Genomic DNA, 20,955 nt, shown 5'->3' with positions numbered 1-20,955 from the left:
TACCATACACCAAGAACCATCTCAGACCAACATTCCTTCACCCAATTTTTAAATGAGATCAAGAAGTACTAAACACTCTGTGTTGAATGCTGTGGGAAAGAAGGATACTTTGGCCACCTATGATTATGACACATGGCCCTATGATGCTGTGAACACCAAGATTCATGTGGGATTCTGAAATAATAGATGGACATTTAAAAAAATAATTTCAATTTTAAATACACTCTTTAAAATGTAATAATGGTAGATACTAAAAGTAATTGACTCTCTCAAACAGTTATAGTGTTTAACTCACATTTCCATGAGAAATCACATTTGTCTAGCACTTGCTAAGTTTTGACATAAACTTCACAAAAGCACGCACTTAAAAAATATGATAGTTCATGATGGAGGGAGACATCATGGGGATGGGGAGAGGCCAGGTGCTGGGGAAGTTCCCAGGAATCCACAAGGATGGCCCCAGCTTAGACTACCAGCAATAGTGGAGAGGGTGCCTGAACTGGCTTTCCCCAGTAATCAGATCAGTGAGTACCCTGTCATCATAGAGCCTCATCTAGTAACTGATGGAAGCAGATGCAGAGACCCACAAACAAGCATCAGACCGAGCTCCAGGAGTCTAGTCAAAGAGAGAGAAGAAGGATTCTATGAGCAAGGGGCAGCAAGATCATGATGGGGAAACCTACAGAGACAACCAAACCAAACTAGTGGGAACTCATAAACTTTAGACAACAGCTGTGGAGTTTCTATGGGACTGGACTAGGTCCTCTGCATAAGCAAGACAGTTGTGTAACTTGATCTGCTTAAGGGATCCCTGGTAGTAGGATTAGGATCCATCCCTGGTGCATGAGCTGGCTTTCTGGAGCCCACTACCTATGGTGGGACACCTCGTACAGCCTTGATGCAAGGGGAGGGGCTTGGACTTGCCTCTCCTGAATGTACCAGGCTCTGTAGACTCCCCATGGGAGACCTTGCCTTGTTGGAGGAAGGAATGGGGTGTGGGTTGGGGGAGGGAGGTGGGAGGGGTGGGTGTAGGGAGGAGAGAGCAATCTGTGATTGGTATATAAAATGAATAAAAAATTCCTTAATAAAAAAAACAAAACAAACAAACAAAAACCAAAAGAAATCCTGACCCACCCCAAAAAACAGGTGCAAAAAATATGATAGTCCAAACTCAAGCTAATCTCCAATTACCACTCAATTTAATAACTTTCAGTAACATAAAGGATAAAATTCTGTTAGTTGTGACAACACAAATGGGGTTGGGGGACGCTGGAGAGCATTACATCCAGTCCAATAAGCTGTGGTATCTAATACATGTGGAATCTAAAGAAGTTGATCTCAGAGAGGTTACAAACAGAATAATGGGTTCCAGAAGCTTGGGGAGAAGATGGGAGGGATGGGAAAGGTTGATCAGTGTGTCCCAGGTTATATTAGATAGGAGAAGGAAGTTCTGGTATATACTGTACAGAATGACTATTTCAAAGAGCAAAGGATTATGAATATTTTTACCACAAAGAAGGATTAAACATTAGCAAAAGCAGACAGGCTTAGTCTGAGATGAACACGGAGTGCTGCGTATATGTATGGAAACATCATGTGGTGCCCTGTAAAGAAGTATAGCTTTATTTTTACTAGGGTTCAGGGTTTGAACTTAGGGCCTCGTGCTTGTTAGACAAGCACCCTAGCACTGACTATATCTGCACTCCAACATTTATAATTATTGTGTCGATTAAATACAGTAAAAAAAAATCCCTCAGTCTGGTAGACTGAAGAAATCTGCACATTCTCCATCAATATCAAATGCAAGAGAGATGCAGAGTGTTTAACTAGAGGAGGTTGTTAACCTTGAACCTTTGATAACTTTTATATTAAAATATTATCACCCCTGTAATCTTTATCTTTGCCAAATTTCTCTTCCTATTAGTAACAAAATCTGATGTTCTACATCCTTTTCATTTTCTGAATTAAACTTTAATTGTTCCAAAAGATAGACTGCTCAGTCCTCAGAGACTAGGGGTCCAGATCTGCACAAGTCTCATAAAAACCTCAGCTGATTTCATTAATCTTTCTTCTTTCTACTGTCAATTCCCCAGAAAGCTTTATTCAGCCCAGACAACCTTCTTCAGGCCTACCATTAATCTTTCCCCCAAAAAACTATTTTCTTTACTCAGCATTCTCAGAGTATATTTCCAAGCCCAATAAAATGCAAATGTTTTATTCTTGCTACTAACGTCTATCAAGTGAATTGAACTTCAGTTTTTTCAGTAATAGTAGCCCTAAGAAAATATTCTTGTATGCACATGGAGCTGACATTAACACCTCTTCATAAAGACTGAATTCGATTATGAATGATCCTGGGGATTGCTAGTTTATTCCAGTCATCTTATGTACCTAATTTAGGCCTTGGCATTCAAGTTCCTTTTGTGTGATTCAGATCATAATGAAGAGTCAAATCAGAGCTGGGTTCAGTGAACCTCTCTGTGGGTAGAGTGTTCACACGAGAGAGTATGTCTTAATTGTGCCCTAAATCTTCCATTGGATTTCAAAAGCTGATTTGGAAATAAAATAACTTTCATTAACTTTCAATGAAATTTGCAAGATGTAAGGCTGTATTATATCAACTTTCTCTAAGTAGCAAGTGAATGGTAAATAGTACAATAATTAGTTACATTACAATAATATTTATTAACCAATGATTCAAGGAAGTCTCTCTGCAACAGTGATACAGGTATAACGATTAAAGAATGAATATTTCCACGTCCTACCTAAATGAAAAAAAATGCTAACAAGGTTACTATTTCTCAAATTTTCTGATGACCTGGGACTTGAGTTTTTCATAGGAAACAACATCAGTTTTAAGAGCTGAGTGTATTTCTTTCCCTATTCACAAAGATGCTCACAAACAGTCAATTAGTCAAAACTCAATAGACAAGAACAGAAACTTAAGTATAATAAATATTGCTACTGAATTTTTTTCTATTCTAAAAGAGACCCCCCCCCCCAATCAAATGGCTAATTCCTTAGAAACATAAGCAACTCTTAAACCACCAATCAGATAGTAGAGGCCTTGCAATAAAGGGGAGAAATAAAGTGACCTGGCAGCAAGATCCCAGCCAGATCTCTACAACTCATATGCACAAAACCTAGGAGGCGTTAGCATGTATCACAGGTTTGATCTGAAGGATTGGGTATGCTTTCTAGGCAAATGGAAATATCTGCTCTGCTACCTGGCCACATTTCTCAGTGTACAGGCAACTTTTCAAGAACAATCTGTTGCCAGTCTAGCTGAACACTGTGCTGGCGACCTTTATAGAACAATAAAGGTCAAAGTCTATCTCTTTCCTTGGGGTATTCTCGTTAAAATTAACTGAACATATCTTTTTACTACTACTAATATTTTGATATGGTTTATTTTTCTGGTACTGTGCAATTGAATATCCTGAGGAAACTTAAGAAAATACTTTTGGGAATGTTTCTTTGACAGCAAATGAGTGAAGGGGTGCACCTAGAGTCCTGACCACACCACTTACTTCTCAGACAATTTTTCAAGCCATCACTTGTGGAGTTTTAGCTGGAAGGGATCTTAAAAATCACTTTGTCTTTAAATAAGAAATGAAGGAACCAGGGGATCAACATATCTGGACCAAGTTCACACTTAGTGAGAATTGCACATACAGATAAGATTAGAGCAGATCTCTGGGTCCTCAAGATTATTGCCTCAAACTATGAACATATTTCTAAAAAGGTCAGTGTTTTGAGTAGGCATGATCATCTGTAATTCTGCTGCCACAACAGCAAGACTATATGTGTTTCTTACAATGCAGTTTCTAAGACTGGCAAAAAAAAAAAAATCTTAGTAGTTGGTTTGGTGGGTCATGTTTTTAATCCCAGCACTTGTGAAGCAGAGGCAGGGGGATCTATGAGAGTCCAAGGCCAGTCAGTTTGGCCTATATAGCTAGCTCCAGGACAGCTAGGGCTACATAGAGAGAGACTATTTTAAAACATCATCATCATCATCATCATCATCATCATGGTTCTTGTGGTGGTTTGAATGAGAATGGCCCTCACATGCTCAGGTTTCAATGCTTGGCCCACAGTTGGTGGAACTGTTTGGGAAGGACTAGGAGTGTGGCCTTGTTGGAGGGAGTGTGCCATTGGGAGGGAGCTTTGAGGTTTCAAAGGCCCACGCCAGTCCAGCTGGCTTCTTGTCTGCCTCATATTTGCTGTCTCAGTATGTAATCTCTTAGCCATGCCCATGTGCTGTCACTGTCCCTACTCTGATGGTCATGGACTACCCTCTGAAGCTATAAGCCCCTAACAAACTCTTTCGTCTATAAGTTGCCTTCATCATGGCATCTCTTCACAGCAACGGAGAAGTAACTAAGATAGTGTCCAACCTGAATGAGACGGCCTGATTCAATAAAAGCTAGGCAGTCCCATCTTCATGCTTTCACAGACTCCAGAGAATGTTCTAAGTTGTTTCGACTCTTGATGAAGGTAGCTTGATCTGACCTTTGTTTTTCCTCTGATTCTACATTGTTGATCATGTAATATGAAAAACTCCTAAGAACTGATTGATCTGAGCATTCTCAAGGTGCTTATTGGATCTGTGTTGGTCCAAAAGACTTATGTTAACTGGTAGGTAGAGCAAGCCCTAGAAGGGAAACCTGTCTGCTGCAATGATTAAGAGATTATGCATCACTGTATTAGGCAGCACAGAAACATTGATGGGAAGGCACTGACCAAAAAGGCAGCCCACAATCAGGGCACTATACAATCTGAATGCTGTAACCAAGAAAAAGCCTAGCACATCATCCCCCCCCTCGTTAAAATGTCAGGTTTTTAAATTAAAATTCAACAGTAGACCTAGGTGGGTGGCATTTCTTGTAGATACCATAATATAGTAGGTACAGCCAGACACCGCTTTCTAATTGTCTGTGTTTTCTCATAGTTTTACAATGGCTTCAAAATACTTTTCTGAATTGTTATGCTACAGTGTTGGCTTTTATTAATCTAGTCTGACAAGACTTCTCTGCATGTGCACATCAGAGAATTAAACTCTATGCATATTACCTTAGCTTACTTCACGAAAGAAAAACCCACATAAAAGTCTATATCACAAATAAATCATACTTACCATTGGTATAGTTATAGTAGACCCACTGCCCATGCTTGGGTTTTGGCAGTGACACAGGTGTCTCTTCAGCGGGAAGACTGTAGAACCGACACTCAATGAACAGCCGTTGGATAGTGTCATCCCTGGTTATTCGAGAATCATTAAGGCTCAGAGCTATGATCTCAATCCGAATTTCCTCTGATGGCTGTTTAAAGAGTAAAACCAAAAACAACAGAAGCAAAATAATCAAATGAAAAAAAAATACTTTATTCTATTCCACTATTAGTTTAAAGTAAAACGCCGTGGCCAATGGGTTTCTTTTCTGGAATGCAGTGTACACTACTGTACATTCCACATGATAGATTATTCATGACACACAGAGAGAATGAGATTCTAATGCCCCAGGGTTTGAAGTTAACAGTGTCATGGCAATCGTCTCCTGATTTACATTTGAGGCTATAAATACCCCACTGGTAGTCTATGAGGAGTGAAGATTATGAGGTCTTCATCTCCGATGGCTTTCAGAATGACAAGTATCAGTTGGCCTTGTTTCAAACTAGGTAATGAAGTACATGTTTATCACTGCTTTATTTCATCCGCAGTACCTGGGAACACTCAATTATGCAGTGATCAAAGCCTGTTGAACACTTTAGCACTATTATGCTAATATATATAGCTATATCAATCTATAGCAACGGAGGCAGAAGCTACAGCTCATTTTCACATTTCTGCCATAATTTATTTCATTCAGTAAGTAACACATTTTCAAACAAAAGAAACAAAATCTTATATTTAAGTTTACATATTATTTCTTGCAATTTATTTTCCATTTCACATTTATAGAACGAAGAATTAAAATGACATTTGTTTGATATTCTCCTAGACTCCACAGACATTAACATGAGATTTGGAAATGTTCTTTGAGGAATGACTTCAATTGACAACTATGACTTCAATATTTGATCACACTACAATCTTTCCTCAGTTAAATTTGTTTCTCACAATTTAAAATTTGTTATTTAAAAATTATTCTTTACTATCAAAGCCACGATACTGTCAATCATATAAACTTAAAGTAATAATTAGAAAAACATGAAAATAACATTTGTTTTGTGACCAGGTTGTAAAAATTCACTGTTAAGTGTATACCAGCATGTAACCCCACCATAATGATGATGTGGACATTTTACCGGATGAAATTAAGCGAATTAAAGAAAATTTCAATATCCTATTGAAAGTATGCCTCCACAAAGAACCACTCCATTGCTGTCAACCCCCTCAATATTTGATGAAGTAATTTTACCCCCTTCTTTCAAAAGACATTTTCTTTTATTATGCATTCTAAAACACTTTAACTAAAAACTGAAATCTGAATATTTCAATAAGGTTATTTTATTATTCAGTAGATTCATGGAAATTTTACTAGGATGACAGAGAAAATTCCACACCATTCTGTCTCCACTAATACAGGTACAAGGCTGCAGCTGGCAATATTACTAGGATTAGCATAGTATGATGAAATATTTAAAGGAAAATTTTTTCTAAAACCTAATAAATCAAATGACTGCCAAATGTCATTAAAGTGATGGTCTTTGACTTGAATATGCTTTTCATATTCAAATTTGAAAAGAAAGAGATGAAAGCCTGGAAAGGTTACTCGGTTTCAACTAATAACCTCAAGCCCTCTCTGTTCACGTGCATAAAAAATGAAGTTGGTGCTATTGTCTAACCTCAGCTCAGAAAAGCCCTCTGACTGGCGGAGACTACATGGTAAGGGAAATATCTTAAACGACACTGTTTTTTCCTTAAAATGTACTGTGGTTGCAAGAAGTGCACACGTATATTTTATAATGCAGGCATGAGTAAAAGCACAATGCAAACGGGAACGGGAATATAGGCAGCTTAGAATTACATATCAATAGAACCTTAGAAAATGTTTATGCTTCTGCACAAAAGAATGAGAGGAAATAGCTGGAAGGAAGAAGCATACACTCATTCCAGCTTGTGGAGACAAGAATTCAAAACTCTTTATGATGCATGATGACACAAATGAATTTTAAAATAGCACAGGACCCTAATATATTTAAGACATTATTTTATATTTTATCAATGCTATATTAACTATATGATTCCCAAGCAGAAACTTGCATGATTTTAAGAGCTAATTTGGGTTGTCAGGACTATGAGGAATTCGCCAAAGGTAACAACAAAAGGAAAATACACTGAATTATATAAAAAAAAGCATTTAAACCTATTTGTCTATTTTTCATTCTGCTCCTGTTTTGCTATTTTGGTAGCTTCTCCCACCCCAATATCTAATTTTCTGCTCAGTCCTATGAGTGCAAACCATGGTGACTTTGTTCATTTGATGTTAGAGGTCTAAAGGGGTGAATGGCAAATCATCTATGTCCAGAAAGCAAGCTCTGAAGAAGACATTTTTCAAGCATTATAATTGTCAGTAATGGTACTAGGAAATTTTTTTTTTTAACAGATTTTTTTTTTTTTTTTTTTTTTTTTTTGGTTTTTCGAGACAGGGTTTCTCTGTGTAGCTTTGCGCCTTTCCTGGGACTCACTTGGTAGCCCAGGCTGGCCTCGAACTCACAGAGATCCACCTGGCTCTGCCTCCCGAGTGCTGGGATTAAAGGCGTGTGCCACCACCGCCCGCGGTACTAGGCAATTTATTCGAACATTTGATTGAATCTGCTACATTCAAGTCAACAGTTTAACTGGTTCATGTAGGAAGATCTGGAGAAGAAGAGGCCCAGCCACCGTGTGGCTGCATTTTCTCTCTCCTGTTCCATCTGTGCTCTGGCATTTTTACCTCAGCCAACAGCATCGTCTTTTGACTGCTGTTGTCTATAGCTGGAAGGTCTGAGTCTTTTTGCTGTTTGCATCTCTCCCCTCAACTATACCGTATAGATCAGCATTTCTGTTCATTTTCTTTTCTACTGCAGTGCTTGGCTGAACTGTTGAAAGCATTTGATTTTTCACACAGTGTGCAGCCATTGGCCCCTCTCCTCATTTAGTATTTGAGAAATGTCTTTAGATTCTTTTAAAACAATGGAATTTTAGTTATTAAAAAGTAGAAACTTGACAGGACTGATATAACAGATAACTTGTTGGCAACAGGAAACGGACTGTAAGAAAGTTCAGTGGACAGTGGGGACCACTATTGTGCACATCCAAGAAGTAGATTACTCTCATGATCACGAAAGACACATGTAAGGCATGAGGCAGGCAGCCCGACTTCTAATCTCTTGCCTATAGTCCTAACCATATCACCTTTTACTTTGCTTGAAAATCTTTCTACTATCCTATACTCTAGCCATCCCCTCAAGTCATGGTGTGCTGGGTATATTGTTTGTTTTTTTGCATCTCTAGTTTATTATGTCTGAAATAATCTTTTTCAGAGTACAAAATCCAGTCACTATGACCATACACTTTGTGCTGACCTCTGTGTGGCTGCTGACTGCTTTCTTCCACAGCTCTCACTGTTTCTTGGTCCATACATGGACCTGCATGGAGTCCTCACCTAGCTGCTTCTCTATAGACCATGAGCCCAGGTAGGGAGACACAAGCTTACCTGTCTGTGGTTTAACATCCTTACCAATACCTGCACACAGTAGGCTCACAATAAACATTTAGTGGGAAACAGGAGAATGAATATCTGCTCTATAGCCAGAATATCTTTTATATTGTCAGAACTATTGAACTTGCTATTTCTAGGACTTTCTCATTTGAAAAATGTTTATGTGTGATACATTTTGGGAAACGGGTGATTTCTAACTACTGCAAAAAATGCTTATTATTCTAGATTTTAATTGGGGAAGACTATCTGAAAGATTAATACACTGAATCTGGGTGGCAGGGTAGTATTATTTTAACTCTTCTGTATGTTTGAAACTTGTCACAATAAAGACACTTTAACCAAGAGAATTAAGAGTAATAATATAATGATTGAGAAGACAGTGGATGAAGGAGGGAATGGTCTCAGCACGTAGGAGCTAAGGCAGGAGGATCAACATGAGTCTGAGGCTAGCCTGGGCACATAAGTGAGATTCTGTCTCAAACATACATACCTACACACACACACACACACACACACACACACTCGTATGCACACAAAGGGGGCAGTCCTTTTTAGTAGAAGCCTTCGAAGGTCTGTTTCGTATAACAAACGTAAAGGACATGTGACAGCCCTGCACAGCATTAGCATTCACAAGATGCAGTAGCCAGATGGTACAGGCTCGAGCTTTTCCTGCTGTTTCCTCTTTATTGGTGTGGACCTTTGGTACTAGGTACGTTGATGCATTCCATCACTGTCGTGTTCACCAGTTGCCCCATCAGCTCCCGAAGTTAGAGGATGTCAACATCAGCATGTAAGAAGAACATTTATAAATTGTGACCGTGGTGAGCAGAAGTAACAGAAGTGACTCAAATAAGAACTGCATATGACTTATTTTTAGTGTCAGTATAGATGGACACTACACATTATGTGACTGAATGATCTGGAAACGTGATGACAGCTTGTATTACTCAGAGAAAAATGATTTTGGCTCTGTTCCACTACTGCCCTGACTGATGCTACTTTACATCCAGCCACAGTTCTCTATATTGCTATTGAGGTTGTTATTAGCAAGCTGAAAATTTCCATGTTTGATCTCACAGCATCCTGCCTAATTCTTCATCTGAGTTTAGACCCTTCAGTGACACAGTGGGGTTGGCTGGCTGTTTTCTCCAGTGCTAGGGATTGAACCTAGGACCTTGTATATGCCAAATGGGCACTCTGTCACTTGACTGTTTTTAGAAAAGTGCTCTAGCCTGACAACCCTACACACAGTATCACGGCTTTCTGTGAGAATGACTCGTGATAATGCTTTACAACTTGTCTCAGCCAGTAAGATTGCATCTAACAATGGTGAGGTTATAGATATGTTTAATTTTAGTCTCAATTTCTGTAATGAGATGGCATTCAATTTTCTATGTATTTAATTTTTAAAACTACATTTATTTGTGTGTGTGTGTGTGTGTGTGTGTGTGTGTGTGTGTGTGTGTGCACATGTGTATGTGCCACAGTACTCAAATGCCACAGTGAGTTTGTGGCCAGAGGACAATTTGAGGGAGTTGTTCTCTTCTACCTTGTGGGTCCTGAGGACTGAACTCAGGAGTCAGGCTTGGCAATGGCACCTTTATCCACTACGCCATCTTGTTGGCTTCACATTTAATTTTTCAATTATAAAACATGACAATGTGAGAAAAGTACAGAAAATAATTTGGCTTTCTAAGTACCCACTGTCTTACAAAAATGCCATGTTTTGCTATGTATAAGTCAATCCTTTTGCTGAAGAAATGAATATTAACAGTAATATTAATAAAAGTAAATTCCCCAAATGCCACATTCTCCTTTCTTTCCTACTTTCCAGAGGATCTCTGTTCTGAAATTGGCAGTATCATCCCAAAGCATACAGTCATATTTTCTATGTCTGTTGTGTCCATAACCAGCATATGACATTCTTTTCTATCCTTAGGTTTTCCATTGGTGGTAGCATACACTATTAGTCATTTCATAAGTAATTTTGTCATCCCATGTTATGTTTTTGAGCTTTACTTATCTTAGTCAAACCACTCTAATTCTTGTTCACTTATATTACATATATGATAATGGAATCATTGTTTTTTTTGTGCTGTTTTTTGTCAGGTTGACACAAACCTAGATATACCTGGTTTATTGCCTATATCAGTCTGGCCTGTGGGCCATTTTCTTGATTGCTGACACAGGAGGTCCCAGCCCACTGTGAACAGTGCTATCCCTAGATGGATGGGTCTGGGCTATATATGGAAGGCAGCAAAACAAGTCACGGAAGCAAACCAGCAAGCAGCACTCCTCTGTGGGATTTGCTTCAAGCTCCTGGAGCCTTGGCCTCCCTTAATGATGGACTGTAACGTAAGCAAAATAAACCCCGTTCTCTCCAATGTGCTTTTGCTCATGATATTTTATCAGAGCAACAGGAACGCAAACTAATATACTGAGTGTGCAAAATACCACAATGTCTGCCTGTAGGAGACTTAATAGGTGGGACTTGGTTCTTTGTAACAAAGCAGTAGAAAGAAAACAGAAATAGAAGGTGATGATCTATGGCTGTACCATTGAAGAGTTAGTTTTAACTGAGGTGCTAAGTTCAGAAGAGTGATTCAAACAATCACACTCACTACTGATGGTGGCAGAGGCTGTGTAAGGAATGCAAACTGACTACAGGAATCTTCTACTGCCTTCCTTCAGGCTGGGGGTGGGGAAAGTCATTCCAAAGATTCAAAGAAGGCCTCCTGACTTTACACCAGCCCCAAGGCTTCTGTGTAGCAGGACTGACATCCTCTTTTGAGAGGATTGGTGGTACAGGCTTTAATCCCATCACTTGGGAGGCTGAGAGGAAGACTGGGAACTTCAGCCAGTCTGGGCTACCTAATTAGATGCTGCTTCAATAAAAGCAAATGCGAAGGATGGTGCTCAGTGCTGGTGCACAGTACACGGCTCTGGGTTCTACTCCCAGGACCCCTCCCTCTTCTCCCCAAACTCATTTTCATATGGGCTTTGAAAAGTTTTGCTTTTTGAAAATGGTAATTATTTGGGAGAAAAAAAGAAGACATAGGAAGATGGTGTGTCTCCAGAACTCAGTGCCAAGGTAATGCTGTTAACGAACAAAGTCAAGCCAGTTTTCATTAGTGGATAACCTCTCTTTACTAACAAGTTCTGTTAATATGCGCCACACTGAACAAACCTAAACACTGAAAACGTCAGTGATGGGTTAAAGTGATACTAGGGGTAGCTGAGAGTGCTTACTTTAAAATGTTCTTATGTCCCTCTACTCCATGAAAACTAGTGTGTCTGTAAGGGTCAGCAAATTAGAGAGGCTTATTACCACTTCTAATACATGGCTTGTAAGATTTTTCATGTCAAACAAGGATGTCTATCATCCACATGGTTTACTATGGTGGTGTGTGAAGGAAGGAGCGGTTTTTAAAAGCCCCTCGCCCCGGCTCCAGTGACTGATCTGCTGCTGCACCTGGACCAGCACTGGAACAGGTGTCGCACTGTGGCTCTCAGTCAGGGCTGCTTGTTAGACTCCCTGGAGAGCTCCAAGTGCTGTGCTGGTTGCACTGACATGGGGGAGAGGCTGGGTCCTGGCAAAATGCCCCTAGATGATTTTCATGGCACCCAAGGGTGGATAGTACTGCTTTTCCTTACAGCTGTCCTCACCCACTAGTACCCCAGAATTACACACTACAACAGAGGTTTGGGGCCCTTCTTAAAACCTCTGATCCGCCTGGGTTGGGTAGGGCTCCAGGGTTTGCCTCTCTCACAAACTGTCAGATGATATGGACACTGCTGGTTCGAGGTTTACCCAGTCACCATGCACTCATCTTGTGTTCACTGATCCTTCTCTGCTACTTACAGAGAAATTCCAGAATGTCCACATTAAACTGTTCTTTAGTCATGTGAAATTTTAGTACAGAATTAGTACTAAATAACTTAAAATAATTTAATTTCTTTTGCAGAGGCAATCTTTTGCAGTGTCATCATTAGGAACAGTCTAACACAGCGATTCTCAATGTTCCTAATGCTGGGACCCTTTAATACAGTTCCTCACACTGTGGTGACCCCAAACCATAAAATTATTTTCATTGCTACTTCATAGCTGTAATTTTGCTACGGTTATGAACTGTAATGTAAATATTTGATATGTGACCCCTGTAAAAGGCTCATTCAACCTCCAAAAGAGTAACAACCCACAGATTAAGAATATAAATTATAAACAAATAACAGCTTCTGTTTAATCGTCTAAAGGTAAAGTTCCTTGGACACTAAATCTAGTAGAACTTACCGGAACAAACAAGAGCCAGCTGATCTGTACACTGAGCACATTCTGAGAACACCAGCCAGCCACATGATCAGACGCCAGTCACCAAAACCCATGTGAAACCCAGAAACTAACTTAACTGGTTCCTACCTCTCTAATCAGCCAATTGGTTACTGTTTGACTACCTGTTATCTTTTGAGTAATTGGCTATGTGGCCTTTCAGGACTAAACAAAACTCAGTTACTGTGATTTGGTCTACACTAGTTCAGTCTTCTTAGCCCAGCGTAGATGCTTAGTCTAATCTATGGTCTCCTACGGAAATTTACTAAGCAATCCCATCCAATAAATTAGGAGTTGACAATTTTTCTGTAAGGATCAGACAGCAAGTACTTTTGGCACTTCATATTACATGGTCTCTGTGAAACCACTCAATCTCCCCCTGTAGAGAACACAGACAATAAACTGGTGAGCAGTGTAGCTAAGCTGCTCATAGCACACTAAAGATTAGGTTAAAAAACATAAAAGAGTTTTAAAAGCAATCCTTATCAACAAAACAAGGCAACAGTTCTGGTTTTAAATAAAACATACTTAAAAACCTACTTACTGTCTCGAAAAAAAAAAAAACCCTACTTGCTAGCTTAAGTTTTTATATCTAAAACACTGAGCGGGGCTTATTACCCAATGGTAGGATATCATATAAGATTCTTAAGTCATTTGATAATTTTTTAATAGGTGAATTCTAAAACTAGGGCATTTTTTTCCATCTTGATCTTTGAAGTTTTAAAATGTATTTGCTGATATCATCTCTGCAGCAGCTGGGAATGTCAGCTTACTGTTTAGTGATGACGTTCCAGTGGACTGAATGGGAGTCCAGATGACCAAGGTTGCTTTTACACAACCGCCATTAGGCGAAACAGAGAGGGTGGTGTCGAGGTGTCCTGCACACTAAAGCCCACTCTCTCCCTGCCATTTGCGGTTCTTACCTGCAAACATGTTGAACACACCTACATTAGTCAGGGTTCTTTAGAAGAACGGAACCGATAGAATGAATCTATCTATCTATCTATCTATAGAAAGGGGATTTATTAGAGTGTCTTACAGGCTGTGGTCAAGCTAGTCCAACAATGGCTCTCTACCAATGGAAGGTCCAAGAATCCAGTAGTTGCTACTGACACTGGATGTCTCAGCTGGTCTTCAGTATACACTGGAATCCTGAAGAAGCAGACTCTAATGCCAGTGAAGGCATGCACTTGCCAGCCAGAGCGAGCATAAGCAGAGAGCAAACTTCCTTCTTCTGTGTCCTTTCTATAGTTGGCCACCAGAAGGTGTGGCCCAGATAGAAGGTATACCTTCTCACCTCAAAAGATCTATATTGAAATTGGGTCTTCCTACTTCAAATCCCTCACAGGTGAACCCAGCTACTTGGGTTTTAGTTAATTCCAGATACAGTCAAGTTGACAACTAAGAAATGCCATACAACACCCATGAGCTGATGGCATATATCTTGTTGTGGAAAGTGGACACACTCTTTAAGTGATAAACTTGACAATGATGCAAAAGGATTAATTTTTCAATGCCATGGCAAGTGCAGGTTCTCAGTTTTGATGTCTATTTTGAGGCTCTGAAACAAGGTTTCTAATCGATGTATTATACATCAAATTGATACTGTTAACTTATGATTATTCAAATTAATAAAATATTCATAGAGAAATGTCCAAAGTTTTACATTTCCCAGACTTCCGTTCCCTACCCCCATTAATTATCATGCCTAGAAGCTTTTTAGCAAAAGCAGCAGTCATCAGGCTGACGGGGTCTGACAGGCCAGCAAGGCCCAATTACACTCGCGCTCTGTGCCACTTTGATGTCCGGGAAACGAAGAGAGATAGGGGCCAATTGGGTAGCACATTATGTTAATGACTTGATTTAATCCCGCCACTAAACTTTATGTAGCCTGTTAAAAAAGATGCTAACACTAATTATACCACTTTGGAAAGGAAAGGAGGGGACAGGCATTTCATACTGACAAAGTGAAGCTCATAAATGTTGTAAATGAAATGAAACAAAATGAAGTAATCTATGATTAATTATAGATCACAGACACAAAGGAAAGGGAAGGAACCAAGAAATATGTCCAAGTCCTGGGAAATCTGTTAGATTCCTTTTAAGGATCAACATTCTAAGAGATAACTATGAGCTGTCAGGATCTGTTAACACAAAAAAGAAACTAAGTGATCTTAAACTGCTTACACAGTGATACTAGAGAATTCCAGTCCACAGTGTAACTGGCATCAGTGAGATTTATCTAGGACACTATTTCTAGTCCTAACTGCAACATTATAAAAGGAAGCAGTTCTGAAAGTCTGCGAGGAAGGGATAATATAGGGTGGGTTATCTAATAACTTTTAAACTACTTTACCTCTAACTATTCTTTACACCGAATCTACCTTTTAAAATACATCCCAAGAACACAGATTCCGTAAGAATAGGAGCCTAGATGGCTCAGTGGTTTTCTTGTTGCTCTTTCAGAGGACCCAGGTTCAATTCTCAGTAACCACATGGCAACTCATAACTGTCTGTAACTCCCGTTCAGGGGATTGGATTCCCTTTTCTGACCTCTGTGTAGTGCAGACACACATGCAGGTGAAACATTAATACACATAAAAGAAAAATACGTCTAAAAACAATAGGAGCCCATTTCTTAGACTGCTTTTTTCCCAGTCCCTAGAGTAAGCATCACTTGTCTGCTTTATGAATGAGTCCATTGCTCTTACATTCTTCAAAATTCTTAGGTGTAGTGGTATTTATCTGTAGACCTACTTACTCAGGAAGCTGAGGCTGGAGGATTGCTCTGAGCCTAGGAGTCTGACATTAGACCTCAGCAACATAACAGGACTCTAACACCAACGCAACGTAACAGGCCTCTAGTCCGGGCTAAGACGTCACAAGTTTGGTCTGCAGCGGCTGGCCCTGTTGCTTCCGGTCTGTATCAGAAGGCACACCATGCAGGAGCACAGGGAAGAGGACGACCGCCCACCTCACAGCCAGGGATGAGACAAGAGGGTGCTGCTGTCGCTGCAGGATCTCCTTCTGAGGCGCACCTCAGAGCTTAACTTCCTCCTTTGAGACTCCACTTCCCAACAGTGCCAAGACCAGCATGTAACACGTGGGCCTTTGGGGGACACGGCAGACCTGGACTGCAGCCGACAGGTTACTAAGTGTTTTCTGTGCTAAGCATGCCTGGGATTCTCCTTCCCATAGCAACTGGAATCAGACAGCTATAAAAGAAACAGTCCTTGCACTTCAAGGGCTCACCACCACCTGCCAGGCTTCCATCACCAGCCTCACTCAAAAATAGTTTTGAATTGTGTCCTCCTCATCAGGATTCCTTAGAAAATACATCTGTTTGGATAGCATTCATTATATGGGTACTATGTGCTATTCAGAGATGATTAAATATGTGAGAACATATGTTTAGGTTATCTGTAAAAGCTTTTAAGGACCTCCCTCCCTCCCTCCCTCCCTCCCTCCCTCCCTCTCTCCCTCCCTCCCTCCCTCCCTCCCTCTCTCTCCCTCTCCCTCTCTCTGTAGAGCAGCCCCCTCATTCTGGGATTCCACGAGTACGTACCATACCTGGCTCGCTTCTATTGTGGAATTGTGATCCGAGAAGGGTAGCCTAGAGCCAATGTGGAAGTTATGAAGTAGTGACTAATAAAACAGGCGATTAGTGCAAGGGCAGTGAGTGGAGTGTGCAGGGTGTGGTTAGAATGCTTTAAGAGGTGTCTCGTTTAAGGGGCCACGATGAAGGATGACTTCATAGAGTTAGCAACAGTGTTACAGATAATTAGGAGCTAGGGAAAAGCAGGGAAGGATTTAGAGGCCAGTGAGAAAAGCATGAGAATTTAAAACATGGAGCAAGAAGTGTTGAAGTTCGAAACAGTTTTTGGATGGGACAAGGTAATTGCAGAACACTTGAGGAGCCCCAAGTCAGTCAGTTGAAAGGATGAGTTCAGAGTTTTGAGGCCTAGTAGGGTTGGTCTGATTAGCTTGGGTTGGGTTTAGTGATGGTTTGGTTTGGTTTAGATTGGTTTGGGGTAGCATAGGGTTTGGTTTGGTTTGGTTTTGGTTTAGTGGTTTGATTTGATTAGGGTTTGGTTTGGTTTAGTTTGGATTGGTTTGACTTATATTGAGACTCTTCAAAGGATGGTTATCGCAGGGTTTCTACAAGCAGTGACAATCTGACTGATATGTCCACCTGTCTACAAAGACTACGCATTACCGTCCTGAGATTTCTACACCAGGTAGCTCCTAAAGACATCTGGTGAACTAGTAAGCTACGATATATATATATATTTTCTTCCAGTGTCCTGACTTGCTGTCCACATGGGATTCTTTCTCTGTGCATGTCTGTCTCTGTTCCCAGACTTCCTCTTTCTCTAAGGACACTGTTGCACAGGTCCGAGGGCTTCCCAATGGTGCAACTCATTCATCTACAAAGACCCCATTTCCAAACAAGCTCCTACCCACAGGCACCGGCGATTAGGATGTACTTTCAACATAGCCCTTTAGGCAGGGGGACAGAGTTGAATCTGCAATAACTAGTTCAAAGAAAAAAATGACAGAAATACGGGCTTACACAAATGAGTATTGAGGTCACTCGCAAATGGTGGCACAACTCATTATTCTGTAGTGTGAAGGATGGTAAAGGAGAGCCAATAGGACCTGTCTCAGAAGGACACTCCATGTTTGCCAGTCATAAACCAGCTAAAGAGTAATAACTAGGCTTAGAATCTCATCCCCAGAAGGGCTGCTGAGTAGGGGTCACTGAAACAATTTTTTTCTTTTTTTCTCTTTCTTGCTTCTTTTTTCTTTCATAATCAATAGGAAATGTGCATGTCACTGTCTTAGTCCATTTGTACAAATGTTACAGATGGGGAAACTTATAATTACTGAACTCATACGTACAGTTCCAAAGGGTGAAGAGCTCAGGGTCAAGGTACCGGCAGGTCTGGTGTCTGCTCTGTCTCTGACAGGACTTGATGCTGTGTCCTCCAGAGAGGAGGAACATTATGCTCTCTTGTGGCAGGAGAGCAGGAGTGCTCCCTTTCATTCTGCCTTTTTATATGAGTGCTAATTCTATTCATGATCTTGGAGTCCTCATGACGCAGCCAACCTCCTCCAGGCCTCAGCTCTTAACACTGCTGCCTTGGGGGTGAAGCTTCAATACTTCTCCACAAATTGTATTTTGGACAGCAAATTAAAATTGTATTGGCCCATTAAGTTGGAGAGCTCTTTGTTGTGGGTCTTGAACACTACAGCATGTTTACTTTAGCCTTGACCTCTACCCATGAGATGCCAAGAGCAGTTCCTCTTAATGTGACAGTAAGCCATGTTTTCAAACACTGCCTAATAAAATTTAGAAAAACCTTTTCTCTGCATTCAAAGTTAATTAAAGATGATGAATAATGTTGGAAAATAAGATTAACTGCTACCCTGCCCCTGCTGTCTACTTCAGGCCAACATCCAAAGTCTCTGTTGTCCGCCACATTGTAAACAAGGCCTCCTTCTTACAGAAAGGTTGCAAGTTGGTGCATTCTTGTATCCCTTCCTGTACTAGATGTGCATATAATTTTCTTTTTTTGTCTTTGAGATGTCACAGCTGCAGCAGGACTCTCTTTTTGTTTTTTGTTCTTTGGTTTTTCAAAGAATATGTGATGCAGGGTGATATTGACCATGGGCACAGTCCAGAGGTTAGATATGACTAATCAGGTCTCTTCCCTTGGGGATGGGCATTTTTTTGTGACTATCTTTGGGCAATAAGCAAAAGAAGCAGATGAAGTTAGCCAAATGATTGTAAGGGAAGGAGCTGGGTATGTCAGATCAGAGCATACATATCCTTTAGCATTTCTGTTTTTAAAATTACCCCAAATTGATCCTTCCTTTCAACATCCTTAACTAGGGAATGGCTGTGGGCAGTCTCTTCCTTTCAAGATCTCAGGTTACTCATTTGGAGAACGAGAAGGGAGGTCAGGAATTAACTAAAGAATTCTAGTGTTGACTGACTCAGCTCTTGATCTTATTTACAACCCAGTTGATGGATTATTAACACGAGTTGGCTTTCCATAAGCACATCTCTCCAATCAGTACAGAGTTCCCTAACAGCAGGGGCGGAATACTGTGTTTGCTATCACAGTAGGCAGTGAACTCCTAGCTTACAGCATGAGGAATGAGTATTGTTTATAAACTGACAAGATAAATATATTCTTGTACTACTGTTTTCATAGACCCAGCAATGATTCAATATTTCATTTCTTATATTCTTATGTTCAAAGACTAAATCATTTATGTGCCCAAAAAGCCAGCTTAAGTAAGCACTGTCTTACAGAATAAACTACTGATAAAAAGAGAGAAAAATCAAACATGCAGACATGATAAATGGAAGGTTCTTAGTGAAATGGTGTGATGGTTAATTTTATTTGCCAACTTGATTAAGCCATGTGATACCCAGACATTTGGTCAATTCATAATGGTTGTGAAATCATTCCTGACTTGACAACTGTGCTTCTGGATAGCTTAAAAATCTAGATAGATTCAAAAAAGCAAATTGGTCTCCCTAGAGTGGATGGGCTCTGTCCAGTCAGTTGAAGGGATAATGGCACTAAAAGGCTGAATAAGAGGGAGCTCCTTGCTGGGCATGGTGGAACACACCTTTAATCCCAGCACTCACAAGGCAGAGCCAGGCAGGTTCTATGAGCTCAAGGCAGCCTGGTCTACAGGAGAGCCAGAACTACATAGTGAAACCTTACCTCAAAAATCACCACACACAGACAAAGAAGGAACTCCTTGTGCCAGGGTTATATCAATGGGGACACACCTTCAAACCTGGCCTGAGGCAGAATCTTGGTTCTTGAGCCTGCTGGCTTTCAGATCAGAAAGCATTGCCAATGGATGTCCTACTTCTCAGGCCTTTGGACTCAACTTGGCAATACACAATCTGTTCTCCTGCATCACTAGCTTGCTCACTGAAGATCTCCATTATAGCAGTCAATTCTTTTAGTAAATCTCTATCTAACTATCTATCTATCTATCTATCTATCTATCTATCTATCTATCTATCTGTCTGTCTGTCTGTCTATCTATTTATCCATTCACCCGTCTATCCATCCATCCACTATCTACTGTCAGACTATAAAACCGAACCTCACACAGAAAGCTTATTTTCTTATTCATATTATTACCAGCTCTAACAGGAGGCTCAGAATTTCCATTCATTTGTTTGATAAATTATTTAACAATTTAGCATTTGATTAAGCAAAAATATTAAATTTAATTTAACTGAGTACCATAATTAAAACTGTTCAGATAAGTGTGTATAAAATTCCTTCTTTGATTTATCAATTTTTTTTTTTTTTTTGGTTTTTCGAGACAGGGTTTCTCTGTGTAGCTTTGCGCCTTTCCTGGAACTCACTTGGTAGTCCAGGCTGGCCTCGAACTCACAGAGATCCGCCTGGCTCTGCCTCCCAAGTGCTGGGATTAAAGGCATGCGCCACCACCGCCCGGCTATCAATTTTTTTTAAGACAGGGTTTCTTTGTGTAGTTTTGGTGCCTGCCCTGGATCTCGCTCTGTAGACCAGGCTGGCCTCAAACTCACAGAGATCCTCCTGGCTCTGCCTCCCGAGTGCTGGGATTAAAGATGTGCACCACCACTGCCTGGCCTGATTTATCAATCTTAAGCAAAGAACATTCCATATACCAGGTTACTACAGGTTAGAGAATGTTAATATAAGTGGTAAATATATTCTAATTATGGTAATACAAGCACATAAAAAATAGATATCTTGGGCTGTGTAATCATAAGGATCTGAATTAAGATCCCCAGTAGCCACGTAAAAAGCTTATTGCAACAGCAGGTGCCTGTAACCCCAGAACTGAGGAGATGGACACAGGCAGATAGATTCTTGGAGTTCACTTGCCAAACAGTCTAGA

General features: G+C 40.3%; 1 protein-coding gene across 5 annotated transcripts in view; it reads right to left on the bottom strand.

Annotated features, from left to right (window-relative positions):
• Rpgrip1l (RPGRIP1 like) overlaps nt 1–20,955 on the bottom strand; it is a 100,811-nt gene that overhangs the window by 11,905 nt on the left and 67,951 nt on the right. For all 5 annotated transcript variants that reach the window (XR_008215688.1, XM_052727795.1, XM_052727796.1 and 2 more), the window contains one exon: nt 5,138–5,321. Coding sequence is in view for 4 of the 5 variants with exons in the window: in XM_052727795.1 (XP_052583755.1) it covers nt 5,138–5,321 (184 nt within the window). In the remaining variant the exon portion in view is untranslated. The remainder of the gene's footprint in view (nt 1–5,137; nt 5,322–20,955) is intronic.

This window comes from Peromyscus californicus, unplaced genomic scaffold (assembly GCF_007827085.1).
Source record: "Peromyscus californicus insignis strain IS unplaced genomic scaffold, ASM782708v3 Scaffold_8__1_contigs__length_139910024, whole genome shotgun sequence".
Classification (NCBI taxonomy): Eukaryota; Metazoa; Chordata; class Mammalia; order Rodentia; family Cricetidae; genus Peromyscus; species Peromyscus californicus.
Note: the sequence above shows the minus strand (reverse complement) of the source record. Positions and strands in the feature narration are given on the sequence as shown.